Genomic DNA, 18,954 nt, shown 5'->3' with positions numbered 1-18,954 from the left:
AGAAACAAGTCCTATAATAACCATAATTACAGTAAATATAAATGGATTTAAACTCAATCAGAAGATACAGACTCTCGAATAAGATTTTAAATACAAGACCCAGCAAAACGCTGAAAGGTCCACTTAAAACCAACAGATAGAAAAAGGTTGAAAATAAAATGACAGAAAATTATACATAAGGTGATTCAAACTTAAAGCTAGGGTGTCAATTTTTTATCAGTCAAAAGGGAAATAAAGAGAGGAAAAAAAGGGCGAAGAAGGACACTTTAAAGTGCTAAAAGGAGCTCAGAAAGTATAATTACCATCAACATATATGCATCTCACAGCCTATCTTCAAAATATACAAAAGACTGGAAGATCCAGCAATAGGTAAGAAATGGATTAATCAATAACTGCAGACAGAGATACTAAAGACACCCCAGAAACTGACAGAATATTTGAATCAGCAGATTGGCTACTGAAAGAATTCATCAAGTTTGCCAGACACAAAATTAACTTATGAATTCAATAGTAAAAAAATTAAATACCATTCACAATATCAACAAAACTATGAAGTATTTAGGAGTTAACCTAATGAAGAATAGAGAAGACTTACAGAGAACATTTAGAGACTCTCTATTTTCTGTTAGGTTAAATCCTAAATTCTTTAAATATCACGGGGAAAAAAATCTCAATAGCAAAAAAACATGAAGGACCTGGAAATAACAAAAATAGGAAAATATAAAACTTATATTGGGGAGACTGTAACTAAAAAACTTCTAGGAGAAATAGGAAATCATGGATGAGAAAAACATACTGTACTCTTGGCTAAGACGAATTATCACAAATATATCAGTTCTTTCCACAAGTTAATTTATGAATTTAACGTAATTACAAATAAAAATTCAAAGTCTTTCAGAGGGAGTGAGACTTGACAAAGTTATTCTAAAAATCATCTGAAAGAATTAACAAGGAAAAACAGCAAAACACCTGCATACTGATGCTGGACTGGCCTCAACATGTATCAAAATCACTTAAAAAGTTATTAGAGGGCTTCCCTGGTGGCTCAGTGGTTAAGAATATGCCTGCCAATGCAGGGGACACGGGTTCAAGTCCTGGTCCAGGAAGATCCCACCTGCTGCAGAGCAACAAAGCCCGTGCACCACAACTATTGAGCCTGCGCTCTAGAGGCCGCGAGCCACAACTACTGAGCCTGTGCTCTAGGGCCCGTGTGCCACAACTACTGAGCCTGCATGCCACAACTACTGAAGCCCATGCACCTAGAGTCCGTGCTCCACAAGAGAAGCCTCCGCAATGAGAAGCCCGCACACCGCAACCGAGCGTAGCCCCCGCTTGCCGCAACTAGAGAAAGCCTGCGCGCAGCAACGAAGACCCAACGCAGCCAAAAAAAAATGATTAGAAGAGTATTACAGTTCTAACAACAGAAAAATCAGTAAGTGTAATAGAATAGATAGCTCATATGTAGAATCTAAAATGCATCATAGTCTACATTTTTATTTAAAACATTCTAAATTTGTAGGGAAGGAAAAATATATTAGTGATAAAAAAATGTCTTTAATCAAATTGATTTTCATCACTGTATTACCCCCACCTGTGAGACAGCACAAACAAGCAGTAAGTGTTCTGAGTTGGGCCCGAAGGACTCCTTCTCCGGGCTTCAGGCCATCTTGCATTGGCCTTAGAAGTTACCTCTTTCATCTGGTTAAAGGATTATTGCAGCCCGATATTGCCAACATCCCTTTCATTTTCTGCTTGCTCACCTGGTAAAGTCTCTTGTGATTATGGCCCTAAGCTGGTGGTTCCCGGCCCACACCCACATCACTGGGAACGTGTCAGAAATGCAGCTTCTTGGGCCCCAGATCACATGCACCACATCCAAAAGCCTGAGAGTGGAGGCCAGCAATCTGTGCTTTCCTACTCTTTCCAGTGATGCAGACACACACCTGAGTGAGGGCTGGTGACCTACGCAAACATCAGGGGAAGGACTGCCCTCACTTGCAAGCCTTCAAGTGACCCCTACGGCAATCCTGCCACGCCACTCACAAGGCACTAAATGCACTATCTGTGTACCTTGCACCCCAGTATGTCTCTGGAGGGAAGCGACTGCTTCCTCTTTGTCTTATGGTCACAGTACTTAACACGGTATCTCCCAAACTCAAATAATGATCAATATGTTTAACGCCAACCGCTCTTATGCTCCCACCATTCTGTAAATGTTTTTGACACCTGGAGGTCTTACTGTCTGAACTCTTCAGAAGCTGGCTTACCCCCACATGTCCCTCTCACACTACTTAACAGGGTGCTGAGTTACAAAGAGGCTCAGCAACATGTGGCTGCTGTCCAGTGACACACAGATTCAAGAGGGCAGAACTTCCCTATAGAAAAGGCAATGCTAGGTGGCTACCGAAATATAAACACTTACTAAATGAAAAGTTTTACTAAACTGCAGAAAAGGCAAGAACTGGAATCTACTGGGAGCATTTTCAAACAGAAATACCTTTCCATCCTGCTGTTTTAAAGCCTATTTACCTGAGGTGTGGTTGTGTGGTCAATGAGATTCTCAGTTAGAGATAAAAGCAAGGCATCCAATTCATCTGTAGCATCCTACAGAAGACAAGATACACGGATGTTAAATGACCCATTAGTCACCAGACTAGATTTTTTCCATATCCTCTCAATGTATAATTTGGACCCAGGCCTGGATGGTGTTAACCTTTAAACGAAGGGGACCCTCAGGAATCACGATTATTAGTGATTCCACTTTTGTTTGGAGGGGAACCTAGACTAGTCAGAACTTTAAAAAGCTGAAGTGTCATGTGAATTTTCATACAACTATTCCTTCTGGTGAGACAAAACTTGTGTAGGGTTAGGACCGTCCCGGCTCTCAGTTCTTAAACCAGATGGCAGAGGCTAAAGGTTCAGCCCAGGAGACGATGACTAAGGACACGCCTGAACTTGGAATGCTTCTTTATCCACATGGATGCTTCACTGTTCACAAAGAGTATAATATAACCCCCCCATAAATGTTAATACTTTTGTCTAATTAGTATTTGAAGCACCTTATAGAAACAGAGTTCTGTACTGCAGTGTGTGTGTGTTTCTGGGCACAGGAAGAATTTTAAAAGGATAACAGATAAAATTCCAGTCTGGAAATAAGAGAAGTAAGTATCCAGGGTGTAGTCCATAACAAAAAAGGCCCTTCATTTATACATTTCTGCCTGTCTTCAGGCCACCGTGTGTTTCCTGTTCGATGTCAACTGAATTTTAATCGCACATATGAAAACCTGCCTGTCTCCTCCCCCCCCCCCTCCCCCCCCCCCCCCCCACACCCTGCGACCTGAGTGGGCCCCCCAGGTGGCCTGTGCATATCTCTACCACAACGTATCAAAATTCTCTCTCCAACTGTGCTGGAAGCAGTTTGAAAGAAGAGGCCATGTTTCACTCATTTTTGAATTTTCAAAGCCTATCACGCTGTCTGGTACAATATGCAATAAATCTTTGGGCTAACTGTCCTTCTCTGTTCCAAAAACATCTCGGGTTCCAACTAACGATTTTCAGTGATCAGAGATGTCAGTGTATCTTTTTAGAATTTTAATTAGCAGAAAGAAATCTCCTGATTAAAGGTATTTTAGGTTGAGTTTTTTTTTTTTAAACCCCTAAGCCTGAAAAACTATACACCTGAATATTAACTACACACTGTCTTTGGGTAGTGGGAATCAGGTGATTTCTAATGTGTTGTTTTCATGAAATATTTGGTAAACTTCTACAATAAATGTGGTTGCACTATAAAAGAACAAAATGGTAAATGTTCATCTACAAAAATAATTTTTTGTTTAACTTGCAAATGAAAGCGTTCACTGGGCATGAGCTGGGTCTCTGTGACTTGTGACCTGCTAAGACTGTACGGCCGATGGATAGAGGAGAGGCAGAATTTGAGACAAGCTGGTTATGTTACAACACAATCAGTGTCAGAAAGTCAATTTCGATCCATCAATATTTATTTAGTGCCTGTCATGTGTCATGTAAAGTCTGAGACACTAGGGTAGCATAGCCCAAATCCAAAACCCAAAAACACCGAGACCCCCTAAAAACAAAACTACCAACAAATACCTCAAAAATGGAGAAGAAACCCTGAGCTGCTCTTGGGAGGGATGTGACAGTTGGATTCTCCCTAGAGAAGTGAGGCTCAACGCTCTTCTCACGGCTGACGTTCTGGTGGCCGTCAGAGATCACCAGGTGTCCTGTACAACCAGGATTCAAGGCAAGGGAGTCTCTGTGGAGCAACCTTGAAAGTGGAAGGAATCGTTACCTTTAGAGCAGGCCCATTTTCTGCAGGTGTGGTTCGCATCGGAATGAGAGACCCTCCAGGGCCGGGCATGGCGTTCTCATTTAACTCAGCACTAGGAAGACAAAGACAGGTTTGTGTCACGGACGACCGATGCAGGAGCAACAGGCAGTGTGCTGAAGGAGGCGGCTCGGGGAAGCAGGGTAACTACCCCGCACGGAAGGAAGAGACAGCGAGGGGTGGCGGGGGGCAGATAGTGGTCCGCGCTGCCCCACACACCACCATGAACCCCTCCCCACCCATTGCATAACAGGTTCGCAACCAGGTCAGACCCGTTCACTAGTGCTTTGCTTCCCTCCTGAAGCTCAATGAAATGACAGAAAAGATTTCTTTTTAACAAAAGAATAAACTCATAAAACTTCAGAACCAATAAAGGATGTCAGTGGTAGCTCACGAGCTTTGAGGAAACGCCGAAAACCGTGAAACACACAGTACAAGAGGTGATTTCAGGGTTATGGGCAGATTAGATGCTACAGTCTACTCCAAAGAACAACCGATCTAGAGAAATCATGTAAAAGACTAGGCAGATACACAAAACAAGACAGACAGATACACGAAGAAGACAGATCAGGAACAGGACAGCTCAGTGACACGGAACACCTGAGGCGCGGAGAACGAGGCAGGAAGCCCCTGCAGGAGGCAGGTGGGAGCACACTCCGCGGCACGGGGCAGCGGCCCACCTCCAGGGCTCCAGACGCGGCGGCGGGATCGGCCCGGGAGAGGATGCCAGCAGGAAGGACAAGGATGTCAACCCCAGGTGAGGATCACAAGAACAGGCAGCCTCGATGCCAGGGAGGAGACGGGGAAGCCAAGAGACCGCCACCCAACAGGATGACACACCCGGCAGGGACCCCAGTCCTCTCCAGCATCACTGGAAAGCATGCAAGTGACAGGAGCAGTGCCCGTCCAATCCCACAGGGAGACTGAGAAAAAACAAGAGGCAAATCCTAGATGGAAAAGTCAGCCTCGGGAGCTAGACGGAAGCTAGGACTACTGCAGCCACAGCACCGAGGCACACAGAGGCAGAGAGATGAAAAGTAAGAAGGAATAGTTACGAGAGACAGAAGGGATCGGGGCATTTCAGCTAATGTCTAACGGATGCTGGATATTCACAAAGATAAGGGCTTATGACTTTCCAAAACTAAAAAAAAGACATAGGTCTTCAGATTGAAACACCACCTTGAATACTAACAAGAATGAAAAATAAAACTATACTTAGATGCACAGTAATGAAAATGCAGAATCTCCAGAATAAGCAGTGAAAAACCTAAAAGCTACCAGAGAGAAAAGATAACTTTGTGCTCCAAAGAAAAGAAACAGCTGAGACTAAAGGAGTGAGCCCCGAAAGGAGTGAAATACATTTCACAATGAAGTCTCCCAGCCCCTCAACAAGAGATTAGTCCTGCTTTTCTACACGCTAATAACAAACTATCAGAAAGAGAAATCAAAAAAACAACCCTGTCTAAAACTGCATCAAAAAGAATAAAATACCTAGGAATAAACTTAACCAAGGAGGCAAAAGACCTATACTCTGAAAACTAAACTCTGAAAACATTGACAAAGAAATCTCAAGATGATACAAAGAAATGGAAAGATATCCCATGTTCATGTATTAGAAGAATTAATCTTGTTAAAATGTCCATACTACCCAAAACAATCTACAGATTTAATGTGATCCCTATCAAACTTCCTATCAGACATTTTTCACAGAACTGGAACAAATAATCGTAAAATTTATATGGAAACACAAAGGACCCCAATTGCCAAAGCAATCTGGAGAAAAAAGAATAAAGCTGGAGGTATCCCTGACTTCAAACTATACTACAAAGCTACAGTAATCAAAACAGGCTGGTACTGGCACAAAAACAGACACATAGATCAATGGAACAGAACAGAGAGCCCAGAGATAAACCCATGCACTTAGGGTCAATTAATCCACAACAAAGGAAGCAAGAATATACACTGGGGAAAAGACAGCCTCTTCAGTAAATGGTTCTTAGAAAACTGGGCACCTACATGTAAAAGAATGAAATTAAAACACTTTCTCAGACCATATACAAAAATAAACTCAAAATGGATAAAAGACCTAAACGTAAGACCAGAAACCATAAAACCAATAGAAAACAAAGGTAGAACACTCTTTGACATAAATCATAGCAATATTGTTTTTGGATCTGTCTCCTAAGGCAAAGGAAACAAAAGCAAAACTAAACAAATGGGGCCTAACTAAACTTAAAGGCTTTTGTAGAGCAAAGGAAACCACTGAAAAAATGAAAAGATGGCCTACAGAATGGGAGAAAATGTTTGCAAATGCTATGACCAGTAAGAGGTTAATATCTAAAATACATAAATAGCTCATACAACTCAATATTAAAAAAATAAATAAACAAACCAATTAAAAGTGGGCAGAAGACCTGGATAGGCATTTTTCCAAAGAACACATACAGATGGCCAATAGGCACATGAAAAGATGCTCAACATCGCTCATCATCAGGGAGATGCAAATCAAAACAATGAGGTATCACCTCACACCTGTCAGAATGGCTATGGTCAAAAAGAGCAAAAATAACGAATGTTGGTGAGGATGTGGAGAAAAGGGAACCCTTGTGCTCTGCTGGTGGGAATATAAATTGGTGCAGCCACTATGGAAAACAGTATGGAGGTTCCTCAAAAAACTAAAAATAGAATTACTATACAGTCCAGCAATTCTATTGTATTTCTGATATACATCCGGAGAAAGCAAAAATACTAATTCAAAAAGATACACGCTCCCCAATGTTTACAGCAGCATTATTTACAATAGCCAAGATACAAAGCAAACTAAGCGTCCATCAAGATGAATGGATAAAGAAGATGTGGTGTATACATGCAGTGGAATATTACTCAGCCATAAAAAAGAAATTCTGCCATTTGCAACAACATGGATGGACCTAGAGGGTATTATGTTTACTGAAATAAGTCAGACAGAGAAAGACAAATACTGTATATTATCACTTATATGTGGGAGCTAAAAAATAAACAAATGAATATAACAAAACAGAAACAGATTCACAGATAAAGAGAACTAGGGGTTACCAGTGGGATGAGGGAAGTGGGGAGAGGCTAGATAGGGATAGGAAATCAATAAGTATAAACTAAATACTATGTATAAAATAAATAGGCTACAAGGATATAAATATACCCAATTTATAATAAATTTAAGAATGGAGTATAATCTATAAAACTATTGAATCATTATATTATACACCTTAAACAAACATAATATTGTATATCAATTATACTTCAATTTTAAAAAAAGAATCCTGAGGCCAAACCGAAAAAAAAAAAAAAGGAGAAAAAAAGATTAGTCTTAATGTAGTTTACACTGCTGCAAAACACAGAAAGCAGATGAAAAATCCTTACAACATGTGTGTATAATGAAGAACATGTGCAATGTTAATCGGGAACAAACATTTGTCCATAAATTAAAAAATGAATATATTGTGGCAACTGAAATGAAGAAACCATGGATAAGTTTTTAAAGATTCAGATATATCAAAACAAAAGCGACTGAATCGTACACTGTAAATGTACAAATCCTCGTGTGGGAATGTTCAACAACAGCTATATTCACAGTAGCCAAAAAGCAGGAACAACACGAATGTCCATCCATTGACACATGGACATACGATGGAATATTATGCAGCCATGGAGTACCAATACAGGCTACAATATGGATGAACCTTGAAAACATTATGTCAAATGAAAAAAACCAGACACATATTTGTATGAGTCCAGTTATATGAACTGTCCGAAGCAGGCAAATCTAGTGCAGGCAGAAAGTAGGTGGGTGGCTCCCAGGTGCTGGAGGAGCGATGTGGAGAGCCAGCGTATGCGGAGGGCGCTTCCGTTAGGGGTGAGGGGACAATATTATGGAATTAGAGAGTGGTTAGGGTTGCACAACTTGGTCAATTCACTAAAATGCATTAAATTGCCTACTTTTAAAGGGTTCTGTATAGGAATTACAGCTCAAAAAAAAAGATAAAAGCAAAATGATCTAAATCTACGACAGCAAAATATGAGGACGTGACAAAGCTTGACATTTGGTACACAGACACGTATTATATAGTCTCCACACCTTTCTGTGTGCCTGAAATATTTCCTTTTAAAAAGGGGGTACAGCAACTTTTTAAAAGTGTAGTATGGCACGAGGAAAAAAACAGTACCAGAAAAGGAAAAGATCCAGAAACAGACCCAGGTTTGTCTAAGAACATAAACATATCTTAAAGGATCCATGTCAAATCCTGGGAGGAAAACAGATTATTCAAAATACCAACAGCCATTTGGAAAAACAAATCCGGAAGTTGGAGTCCATTCCAGGACCTGTCCACCTTCCAGAGTTCAATGAAATTTCTGATAAACAACTGGGTCGTCACATCCCCATCATCCTCCTCTTGGCAAAAAAGTCTGTGATGAGGTTACTCTAAAAAGCTCCAATAAAAACAACAATAGCATTAAAAATGTTGTGGGCAAACTGATTTCTTAGAAAAGGTTAAGCTGTAATTCCAGTTGTACCCCGATCACCAAGTAGTAGGTTTGCTGAGTACTAACTGTAAAGTCCTTTACACGAAGCATGTGCTTAAGTGCTATGTTAATTACAGCACCTGGAACTGAATATCACTAATCAGAAAACTCTTCACTGCATAAGTTCTGGATAACGGGAAAAGAAACACATTCACTCAACAATGTTTAGCGCCAACTAAGCACAGAACACTGGATACGCAGGGACGAACGAAACAAACTGCAACAGAGCAGGGGATGGAAGTCTAGTAAGACAGAGACATGGCATAACACTCAACAAGAAAAGACAGGCAGAAGGAACTCAGAGGGAACAGCAAAGAAATCTGCTTGCGTCATGTGAGAGCCCATAGTAAGACAGTTTATAAGAGCAATCCCACCCTGCCAACAGCATGGCACTAAGGCAACTACCACACCTAAGAGAAATAGTACACATTCTTCACCAGGTATCTTATGAGATTAAAAATATCTTCAAAGGCTGTTTCTGCTCTACAGTTTGAATCAGCTGAAGAAGAATCAGGATGAAAAGATTAATTAGGAGTATCTTCAAATGATCTAAAATTAGGTCCTAAGAATCTATGTAGTGGATAGAACAGTGATTTCAGGCTATCTTTCAAATAGATATCCTGAAACCATGTGATCACAGAGTGGGAAAGAGGAAAAAAACACCCCCCAAAGAAAGTTAAGAGGAAGAGAACACCAATTTAATTCAGTCTACCCACAACTGTACCTGTTGGTGGCAGCATCCTGAACACTGGCATTTTTATGACTTAATAAGCTATCTTCTCTTGTAACCTAAGAAAAAGAAATCATAAAAATTAAATCTCCTCAATACATTGTAATAACCTATATGGGAACAGAATCTAGAAAAGAGTGGATATATTAACTGATTCACTCTGCTGTACAGCAGAAACTAACACAACATTGTAAATCAACTATACTCCAATAAAAATTAATTAAAAAAATTAAATCTCTCTCGTGGGTAATAAAGTAATAAATTTACATTCCTTTCCAGTAAAAATAGAAACAATCTGTTTGCTTCAGTTCCAGAAAGAGGTAACCACAACTTATCTATGGAAATATCAGTACTGTACCCAGCACAACCCTATCCCACGCCCAAATTCATACTCCAAGTTTCCACTTCAATATGTTGGTCTATGAATCCATACGCTTTACTGGACAGCTCTAAATTATTTAAGACACAATGATATGTTAGTCAATGTACACAGAATCCAAAAAGATTCAATGCCAGAATTTTTCAAATTTACATGATAAAAAGCAGAAACATATTAAGCTGCATATCTGGCTTTGTTTTTCCCTGAGTACAAGGAATATTTCAGAGGAGAATTCTAAAGAGGTCAGTTATTGAGGTATCATTTACATACAGTAAAATGCACACACGGTTTGGTACATAATCAACACTACAATCAACATATGTAACACTTCCACTACCCCAAATGTTCCCTTGAGGCTTCCGATACAATCCCACCAAAAACCCATACACGTGGCCAGCAGTGATCTGTGCTTTCCATAGTTTCATATAAATGGAATCATAGCATCCTTTTGGGGCTCCCTCTTTAGACTAACAGGATGTTTTTGAGGTTCACCCATGGTGTTGCACGTGTCACTAATGCATTCCTTTTTTGCGTGCTGAGTAGCTTTCCACTGTATGGATACACCCCAATTTGTTTATCTGTTTACTTGCTGATGGACATTTGGATCGTTTCTAGTTTTCACCTATTACAAACAAAGGTGCCAGGAACATTCACGTACTAGTACCTGTGTGAACCTACGCTCTCACTTCTCTTGAGTAAATGCCTGAGAGTGGGGCTGCTGGTCATATGCTAAGTGTACGTTTACTATTTTACCACCTCTTTTTTTCAAAATTAATTAATTTTTGGCTGCATTGGGTCTTTGTTGCTGCGCGCAGGCTTTCTCTAGTTGTGTAGAGCCGGGGCTGCTCTTTGTTGTGGAGCACGGGCTCTAGGTGCACAGGCTCAGTAGTTGTGGCACACGGGCTTCAGCAGTTGTGGCTCATGGGCTCTAGAGTGCAGGCTCAGTAGTTGTGGCACACGGGCTTAGTAGCTCAACCACATGTGGGAACTTCCGAGACCAGGGATCGAATCTGTGTCCCCTGCATTGGCAGGTGGACTCTCAACCACTGCACCACCAGGGAAGCCCTTACCAACTCCTTTATAAAGTACTTGGAACATTTTATGTTCTTACCAGCTGCGTGCATTGCAGGCAGTCACAGGCCTGTCAGTTGTTAACTTTAGCTATGAATTACAATGTTAGCTGTAGACTTTTTTTCATAGATACCCTTTATCAGGCTGAAGTTCCATTCTACTACTAGTTTGCTGTGAGCTTTTATCATGAACAAGTGTTAAATAATGTGAAATGCCTTTTCCAAATAAATTGAGACAATTTTCCTTATTTTTTAATATGTTATACTATACTGGTTTTTGAACGATAAACGAACTTTTTTCCTGAGATAAACCCTACTTGGCCATGGTGTACTATCCTGTTTATAAGCTGTTCAGTGTGATTTGCTTCCGCTTTGTTAAGGGCTTTCGAGTCCATGTTCAAGAACAGTCCTGGTCTGTAGCTGCTTTTCTTGTACTCTCCTTCTCTGGCTTTGGTGTCAGGCTAAGACTAGCCTCATAAAACGAGTTGGGAAGTGCTCCCTGCTCTTCTAATTCCTGAAAGAGCTTGTGTAGGACTGTCATTACTTCTGCCTTAGATGTTCAGTAGGCCTTAACAATGAAGGCGTCTGGTCCTGAATTTTTCTTTGTGGGATGATTTTAACTATAAAACAAAATCTTTCATTTAGGGCTATTCAAGTTATTTCTCTCTTGCTCAAGTCAAAACAGATCCAAAGTACAACTGAAACGTAAGGTGACGAAAAGCTGTCACCACCACTGCTGCTACAATAGGTAGTGTCAACATCAGGATCAACACTTACTAAACACTAATTCTGTGCCAGAAGCCATTCTGTGGCCTTTACCTTTATCATTTTATTTCATCCTTATAACCCACCTTCGGGAAGGTATTACCATTACCCCTTTTTAAACATAATTAAACTGAGGCTCAGGGAAATTAACTAACTTGCCAAGTCACAAAGCTAATCGGTGACTAGCTACTAGTAGATTAGAAACAGGATTCAAACTCCAGTTGTCTGATTCCAGAGCGTGTACTGCCGTATTTTATATATAAATATTATGTTTTATGTTTACACTGGGGTGAGAAGGTACATAAAGTGCATGAACGACATTCCTCAAGTCCTCTCAGCTCTCTTCAAGGTCTGTGCCTGGGAACACAACGGGTAAAGAGCCCCTTCCCAACAACAGGATTATTTTGAAATCCTAGTTGACAACCGGACTTGGTGAGACAGGCTTCTGTCCTGCTTCAGTGCAGAGGATAATCTGAAAGTTGGGGAAGGCCAAGGAAAAGCTGATTTTGAGAGCACGGACGCCATCAACTTCATGGGGGCTGGTCCCTACCCACTGCACCCTTCATGAGACGACACAGCCAACTCTTCGCCTTATAACCATCACTCTGTTGCCAATAACATCACAATTTTGTTGAATTGGGGGTAGATGGGTGGTGGGGAACAATGAATTGATAAAGAAAGACCTAAAGTCATAGACTTAATATTGACAGGAACCTAAAAATCACTGTAGAGTTTCCAGCTATAAAAGTGACAAAGATTAGGGACTCACTTCTACAGGAATTTTGACTTTTTTTTTTAAACTTATTATACTGTAGAGCAGCATCTTTACTCTTTTTATCCTGTGACTCCCTGCTCTTAATCTTGCCCGAGTAGAATGTGGAGTTGGGAAGGCATGTGCCATCTTTTTTTTTTTTTTTTTTTCCCTTTTTTTGGCCGCACTGTGCTGCATGCAGGATCTCAGTTCCCTGACCAGGGATGGAACGCGCACCTCTGCGGTGGAGGCGCAGAGTCCTAACCACTGGACCGCCAGGCAAGTTCCGGCATTGCCATCTTGAGTGTGCTTCCTGCTGCTACTCTCTCTCTAATCAGCGGCCAAGTCCCTCATGTCTACCGTTTGTATACTTTCTTTGCTCTACAGGGTCTCCTTCCACTTCACCAGGACCCTCGTAAAGGCAGCTTACCTTCTGCACTGCTTCTACATGAGCCTTCAAAATGTTACTCTTCAAGTCAGGAGGAACTCTCCTGGCATTCAGTGCTGGGCTGTCAATGGCATTATTCAGACATTTCTCAGTTAACTTCACCACTTCCTCCTAGATATTAAAAATATACTGTAAGCAACTCTGAGAGAATATAACTCAATGGAAACAGAAAAGGACTGATGAAATTTCATATTCAGACAATCAGGGAATCATGTGCCTCGGGCAGTCATATCCTACTCCAGGAAGAGTCGACTCTTACATGGGGTTTCAAACTAAGGCACAGTAATCACAAACAAGAACTATGACTTGGCAGGGACCCCTGGAAATCATCTAGCCCAATTTCCTGTCTTTAAGCAACTGAATAACTAACGATACCACCCTGGACAAATGCCTGAAATAAACCACAAAATGTGTGCCTTTTGCTGTAATTAATTTCAATTGGATTTTAGGTCAGGCCCTACGCAGGCTAAACCCTGTGATTCTGGAACTGTCACCAGGTAGATGACTGTGTTTGAGATTATGTTACATGGCCAGAAGGAGGTCACTATCAGGTAAAGACTTAACAAAAATGATAAAATAAAGTCCAAGTCCACTGAATGAAGATCATGATTGAAACAATATAAATTAACTATTATGAAAGGAAATGGGAGAAAGCAAACTAATAAGTTTAAATTATCTGCACTACAACTGATATTTTACCTGACTTGAATGCCAATCAATAACAACAACAACTACCATTATCATTACTATGGTTACCATTTAACACTGGGCTAAATAACAAACTCACTCTAAATACTTTCTTCGTCTCAGATACAGCTTTTGTTCTATAAAACAGGCTAGCTGCCACGTATGGGATTACATACTGCACCGCTCTTTCACGTTTGAAAATATTTAACTAATGTGCTTATTCTAATCTGTTTTTTCTAAGTGTGGTCTCCACACATCTGCCTCTGGGTGGGATCCTAAAATGTGAATGTTTAACAAGCTTCCCTGTGTGATTCTGATACCTATAAACGCTTGAGAATCACTACTTTGCACTAGACTGTAACTTCCTAGTCTTTTTTGTATTTATTTTTTGCGGTACGCGGGCCTCTCACCGTTGTGGCCTCTCCCGTTGCGGAGCACAGGCTCTGGACGTGCAGGCTCAGCGGCCGTGGCTCACGGGCCCAGCTGCTCCGCGGCATGTGGGATCCTCCCAGACCGGGGCACGAACTCGCGTCCCCTGCATCGGCAGGCGGACTCCCAACCACCGCGCCACCAGGGAAGCCCTAACTTCCTAGTCTTCAGAGTGGTTCTCAGCAAGTGAAAGAAGACCTGATGCCCTTTCTCAACCATACCTACTTCACCACCAGATGACCCAGCAAGCCCACCTCTGGGCTTACATCCAAAGGAAACAAAATCACTATCCCAAATAAACCTGCACCCCGATGTGCACTGCAGCCACGACATGGAAACAACCAGAGGGCCTGTCAACAGGTGATGAAGAGGATGTAAAATACACACACACACACACACACACACACACACATAAATACACACACACAAGGAAATACTGTTCAGCCTTTAAAAGGAAGGAAATCCCGCCATTTTCAACAACACAGATGAAGCTGGAGGCCTCGTGCCAAGTGAACCAAGCCAGATAGAGAACAACAAATATTGCACGGCACTACTCAGATGTGGGACCTAAAAAAAAATTCCAAATCAGAAACAGAGAGCAGAATGGTTGCCAGGGACTAGGGGGTGGGATAGCAGGAGGAGGTTGGTACAAGTTATCAGATGAATAAATCCCGAGGACCCAATGTACAGCATGGTGACTACACTTAATTATACTGTTTTTTACACTTGAAATTTGCTGAGAGAGTAGATCTCAAGTGCTCTCTCCAAAAAAACAAAACAAAAAGGTAACTTATGTGAGGTGACAGATATGTCAACTAATTGGACAGCAGGAATCACTTCACAATGTATACTTACACCAAATCATCAAGGTGTACACTTTAAAGGTATTTAAATTTTATTTGTCAATTATACCTCAGTAAAGCTGGGAAAGTATCATGGCTAGTTCAAATGCTTTGACATTTTCTTTTCAGAGACAATTACATTGCAGACTTGAGATCATTTGCTAATCATTTATATTTGCACATCACAGGATTCTCAGAGCAACCTGCCTCTGATATAGGCAAGTGTTTATTTTCCTGCCTATATTAAAAACAAAAACAAGAATTCAACACACGTATCACAGGTAAAAGTACCCGTGACTGTTACCATCTTTCTGGAAGGCAATTTTGCAAAAGTACCAAAGGCTTTAAAATTATTCCTGAAATTTGACCTAACACTGTGCCATACCATGCGGCTTGCAGGATCTTAGTTCCCAGACCAGGGACTGAACCTGGCCCAGACAGTGAAAGTGCAGAGTCCTAACCACTGGACCACCAGGGAAGTCCCAAACCTAACACTTCTACTCCGCAGTAAAATAATCAAAGATGATGGCAGATACTTACATAAGACTATCAGAGCCCTGATTATGACGGTGAAAATTAGCAACAATCTAAATGACTAATAGGAGACTGAGTAAATGCAGTGATGATATATGCATGCCATTCAACTATTATCAGTAATATGTTATTGAAATAAAGAGAGTTATAATGGATTGGTTATAAAAAAGTGTTAGTGCATTTTTATTTAAAAAAATATATATCACATTTCAAGGTTTGGTTTAAAATGTTAACCATAGTTACCTCTTAGTACTGGGATAACGGAGGTTAGATAATGTCCTGCTTTTTAAAATCTGTATATTGTGTTACTATGCTGCTGATATGCCTGCCTTGGATGGCCAAAATGTGCAAACAGAAGACCGAAAGAACTAAAAGACACTCTGATTCCTAAACACCCCAAATTAGACCTGTTCTAACATGACTGGATGCTCAAACTCTCCTGTAGAGCTGTCCGTGCTGCCCTCAGTCAGCTTAGTTAGAAGCTTAAGTCGGGTTAAAGTCATCCAAAGTCTGCTTCAGTCTGTTACCAAGCAAGGGGTCGTGTGCTCGCAGCACAGAAAGCCAAACTCTGACCGTGGGTGTTTGCAGCAAAGTAGGGTGCCGAGCAAGGAGAACGGGCAGATCATGTGCAAAAGATCTGAACTCCCCGACGGCTTTCAAGCAAGGGTCTTTAAAGACATTGTTAGGGGAGAGGGTCCAGGATACGTGATCAACCTGTGGACCTCCTTCTGATTGGCTGGTGGTAAAAAGGGTGATGACTCGGGAACCTCAACCTTCCGGTTCCAACCAGTCTCGGGTTGACATGCTTGTGGTCAGCATGTCGTCACCATCCCGCAGAGGGTGGGGGTCTCAGCTTCTGCAGAACAGCTCAGAGATATGCAGCAGACGGTTATCCACATCCCTTCAGGAGGAGCTAGGAGCCCTGGGACTCTACTGTCCTAATCATTAGCTGCTAGAGTCAGCTCTCTGGAACTCAGGAAAGGCCCAGGAGGCTACAGCCTGTTTCCCACAAACAAGAAACGGGGGACATGGAGAGGCTTTTTGTTCCTGGGAGGGCCCCACGGGGTCCTGCTTGGTTTCAGTCCCCCCTTTTCTTTGATCCTCCTCAATCCTGAGGGGAACAGGGGCAGGACAAGAAAGGGAATGAAGTTTTTGGATAGAGAGATTAATCATAAACTCAGCAGGGCCACTCAGTGTTTGAAGTTCTCAACCGGAATGCCATCAGATCTAAACTCAAAACCACTCTTGAGGGCTTCCCTGGTGGCGCAGTGGTTGAGAGTCCGCCTGCCGATGCAGGGGACACGGGTTCGTGCCCCTGTCCGGGAAGAACCCACATGCCACGGAGCGGCTGGGCCCGTGAGCCATGGCCGCTGAGCCTGCGCGTCTGGAGCCTGTGCTCCACAATGGGAGAGGCTGCTACAGTGAGAGGCCCGCGTACCGCAAAAAACAAAACAAAACAAAAAAACCACTCTTGAAACAATCCTGGCTAGAAGAGAAGTCTTATTTCGGAGAGCTCCTTCTTTAAATGGCTCAGAAAAACTGAAACTGTTTAATTGAAAAAAAATTATATAAGCCTTTTAACTAAAGTGAAGTTCTTTTTAGTTCTAACCTTGGAGAGACGCAAAGAGTTATTTTAAGGTTGGTATGGTTCACTCTTTTTGAGAATTTAATAAAATTTGGACCCACTTTCCAGAAAAACGTATAAGTGAATCAAAGACAAGAACATGTATTCAATTTCATAGGGTTTAAGGCACTCCTTATAATGACTCATGGGCAGATCCATGATTTGCAAGAATCTTGCTTCAGAAGAATACACAATTTGCCTTGTATTTTACCTAAATATACACAAAAGTTTTAACCACTTTATAAACTTTCTTCCCCTTCAACTGCTGAATGTATCTAAATGAAGCCAGAAGAGTCCCTGAGATCATGATAAAAGAGATGTGAACTTTTAGAGCTAGCTTACCATGGAAACTAAAAAATGCTAAGATACCAACAGCTTAACAGCCTGATTTCCAGACTTAAGAATTATTCTTTAAAAAACTGGCACCTGGGACTTCCCTGGTGGTCCAGTGGTTAACACTGCAGGGGGCGTGGGTTCGATCCCTTGGTTGAGGAACTAAGATCCCACATGCTGCACAGTGCGGCCATAAAATAAAAATTAAAAATTGTTTAAATTAAAAAAATAAAAAACCTGCACCAACAATATTAGTATAATATTAGTAACTATTCTTTAAGCTGAAAATGTCAAGAGGTAGCAGAATACGCCATCCCCAAATATGCCACTTTGGGGCATATTATTTTGAGCTGAAGGCAATTGAGAAGCAGCAGATAGAAGAAACGCTCTGTCCTTACCCTATATGCCTAAAAGCAGAACGGAAATTTACAAAGGAGTCCCTCCTTCCCTCTCTACCAGGAAGGACAAATGTTAGTCCCTGCAAACAACTCAAACCCTTACCATGAAAAGCAAGGACTTAAAGCTGTATAACAAGCCTTACTGCTGTTTACCCCGCCTTTCCATGTACTCTCCACCAACTACACCTTTCTTCTTTCTGACTTCAGCTGAAGATGGTATTTGGCTGCAATTCTAAGCCACCTCTGAGAGTTACTCATTCTTCCCTGGTATTTCTCATCTATACCTGAGATACACATATCAATAAACTTCTGTTTTTCTCTTGTTAATCTGTCTTTTGAAACAGAGGTCTCAGCCAAGAACTGAGAATGGTAGAGGAGGAAATTATTTTTCTCCCCTACAGCAATTACTGTCAAATAGGAAGTATTTGCCTTTGCATTTGTAAAAGTATCATTTCTATTTACTACTTACATAATACACAACAGCTCACAGATCCCTGGACAAGGGTGACCTTTGCATGGCTAATATCTGAAGACTTCCCCAAAGGGAAGTCACACCCATCACCACACCTTCTGTGTCCAAATTGAGGGTAGAGGGAAAGAAAGTAACCACTTACAGAACCAGACTATCAATAAAACGTTTGGAATCACTTGTGTCAGGGACAAAATGGAGACGGTCAACACGGGCACACAAAGGACACTTAACCTAACCTTGCACAGAACGTACAGCTCTTCCTCTGAGGTCAGCAGAAGACCCCAGCCAAGCCCCACACACCAAGTCCGTCCAAGCCAGCTCTGGGCTTCCTGTTCCCCTAACTCAGCTACTCTGATCCAAATAAGAAAGAAGACCACTAGGCAACCAAGTAGCTGAAAAAAACAAAAAAATTCTGCATTTCTCCCATAAAACCCCTATTAATCTGTCAGCAATTTGGAACTTACTGCTCCCACAGTCTTGAGTTTCCAGGCTTGCAGGTCAAAATCCTTGCAATAAGTTCATCTTTTTGCTTTGTTTTATTCAGAGTGCAGGTTTTGGGTTTTGCTATACTTGTTGGTTATACC

At 41.4% G+C, this 18,954-nt stretch overlaps 1 protein-coding gene across 7 annotated transcripts in view; it reads right to left on the bottom strand.

Moving 5' to 3' along the window:
- EPB41L5 (erythrocyte membrane protein band 4.1 like 5) overlaps nt 1-18,954 on the bottom strand; it is a 142,229-nt gene that overhangs the window by 8,492 nt on the left and 114,783 nt on the right. For all 7 annotated transcript variants that reach the window (XM_027099168.1, XM_027099171.1, XM_027099170.1 and 4 more), the window contains 4 exons: nt 13,034-13,162; nt 9,633-9,697; nt 4,310-4,400; nt 2,530-2,604 (listed from right to left, as the gene is read on the bottom strand). In XM_027099168.1, the coding sequence (XP_026954969.1) occupies nt 2,530-2,604; nt 4,310-4,400; nt 9,633-9,697; nt 13,034-13,162 (360 nt within the window). The remainder of the gene's footprint in view (nt 1-2,529; nt 2,605-4,309; nt 4,401-9,632; nt 9,698-13,033; nt 13,163-18,954) is intronic.

Source organism: Aethalodelphis obliquidens, unplaced genomic scaffold, assembly GCF_003676395.1.
Source record: "Aethalodelphis obliquidens isolate GAN/ISIS:26980383/991018 unplaced genomic scaffold, ASM367639v1 scaffold129, whole genome shotgun sequence".
NCBI classification, from domain to species: Eukaryota; Metazoa; Chordata; class Mammalia; order Artiodactyla; family Delphinidae; genus Aethalodelphis; species Aethalodelphis obliquidens.
This window is presented reverse-complemented; position numbering and strand designations above follow the sequence as displayed.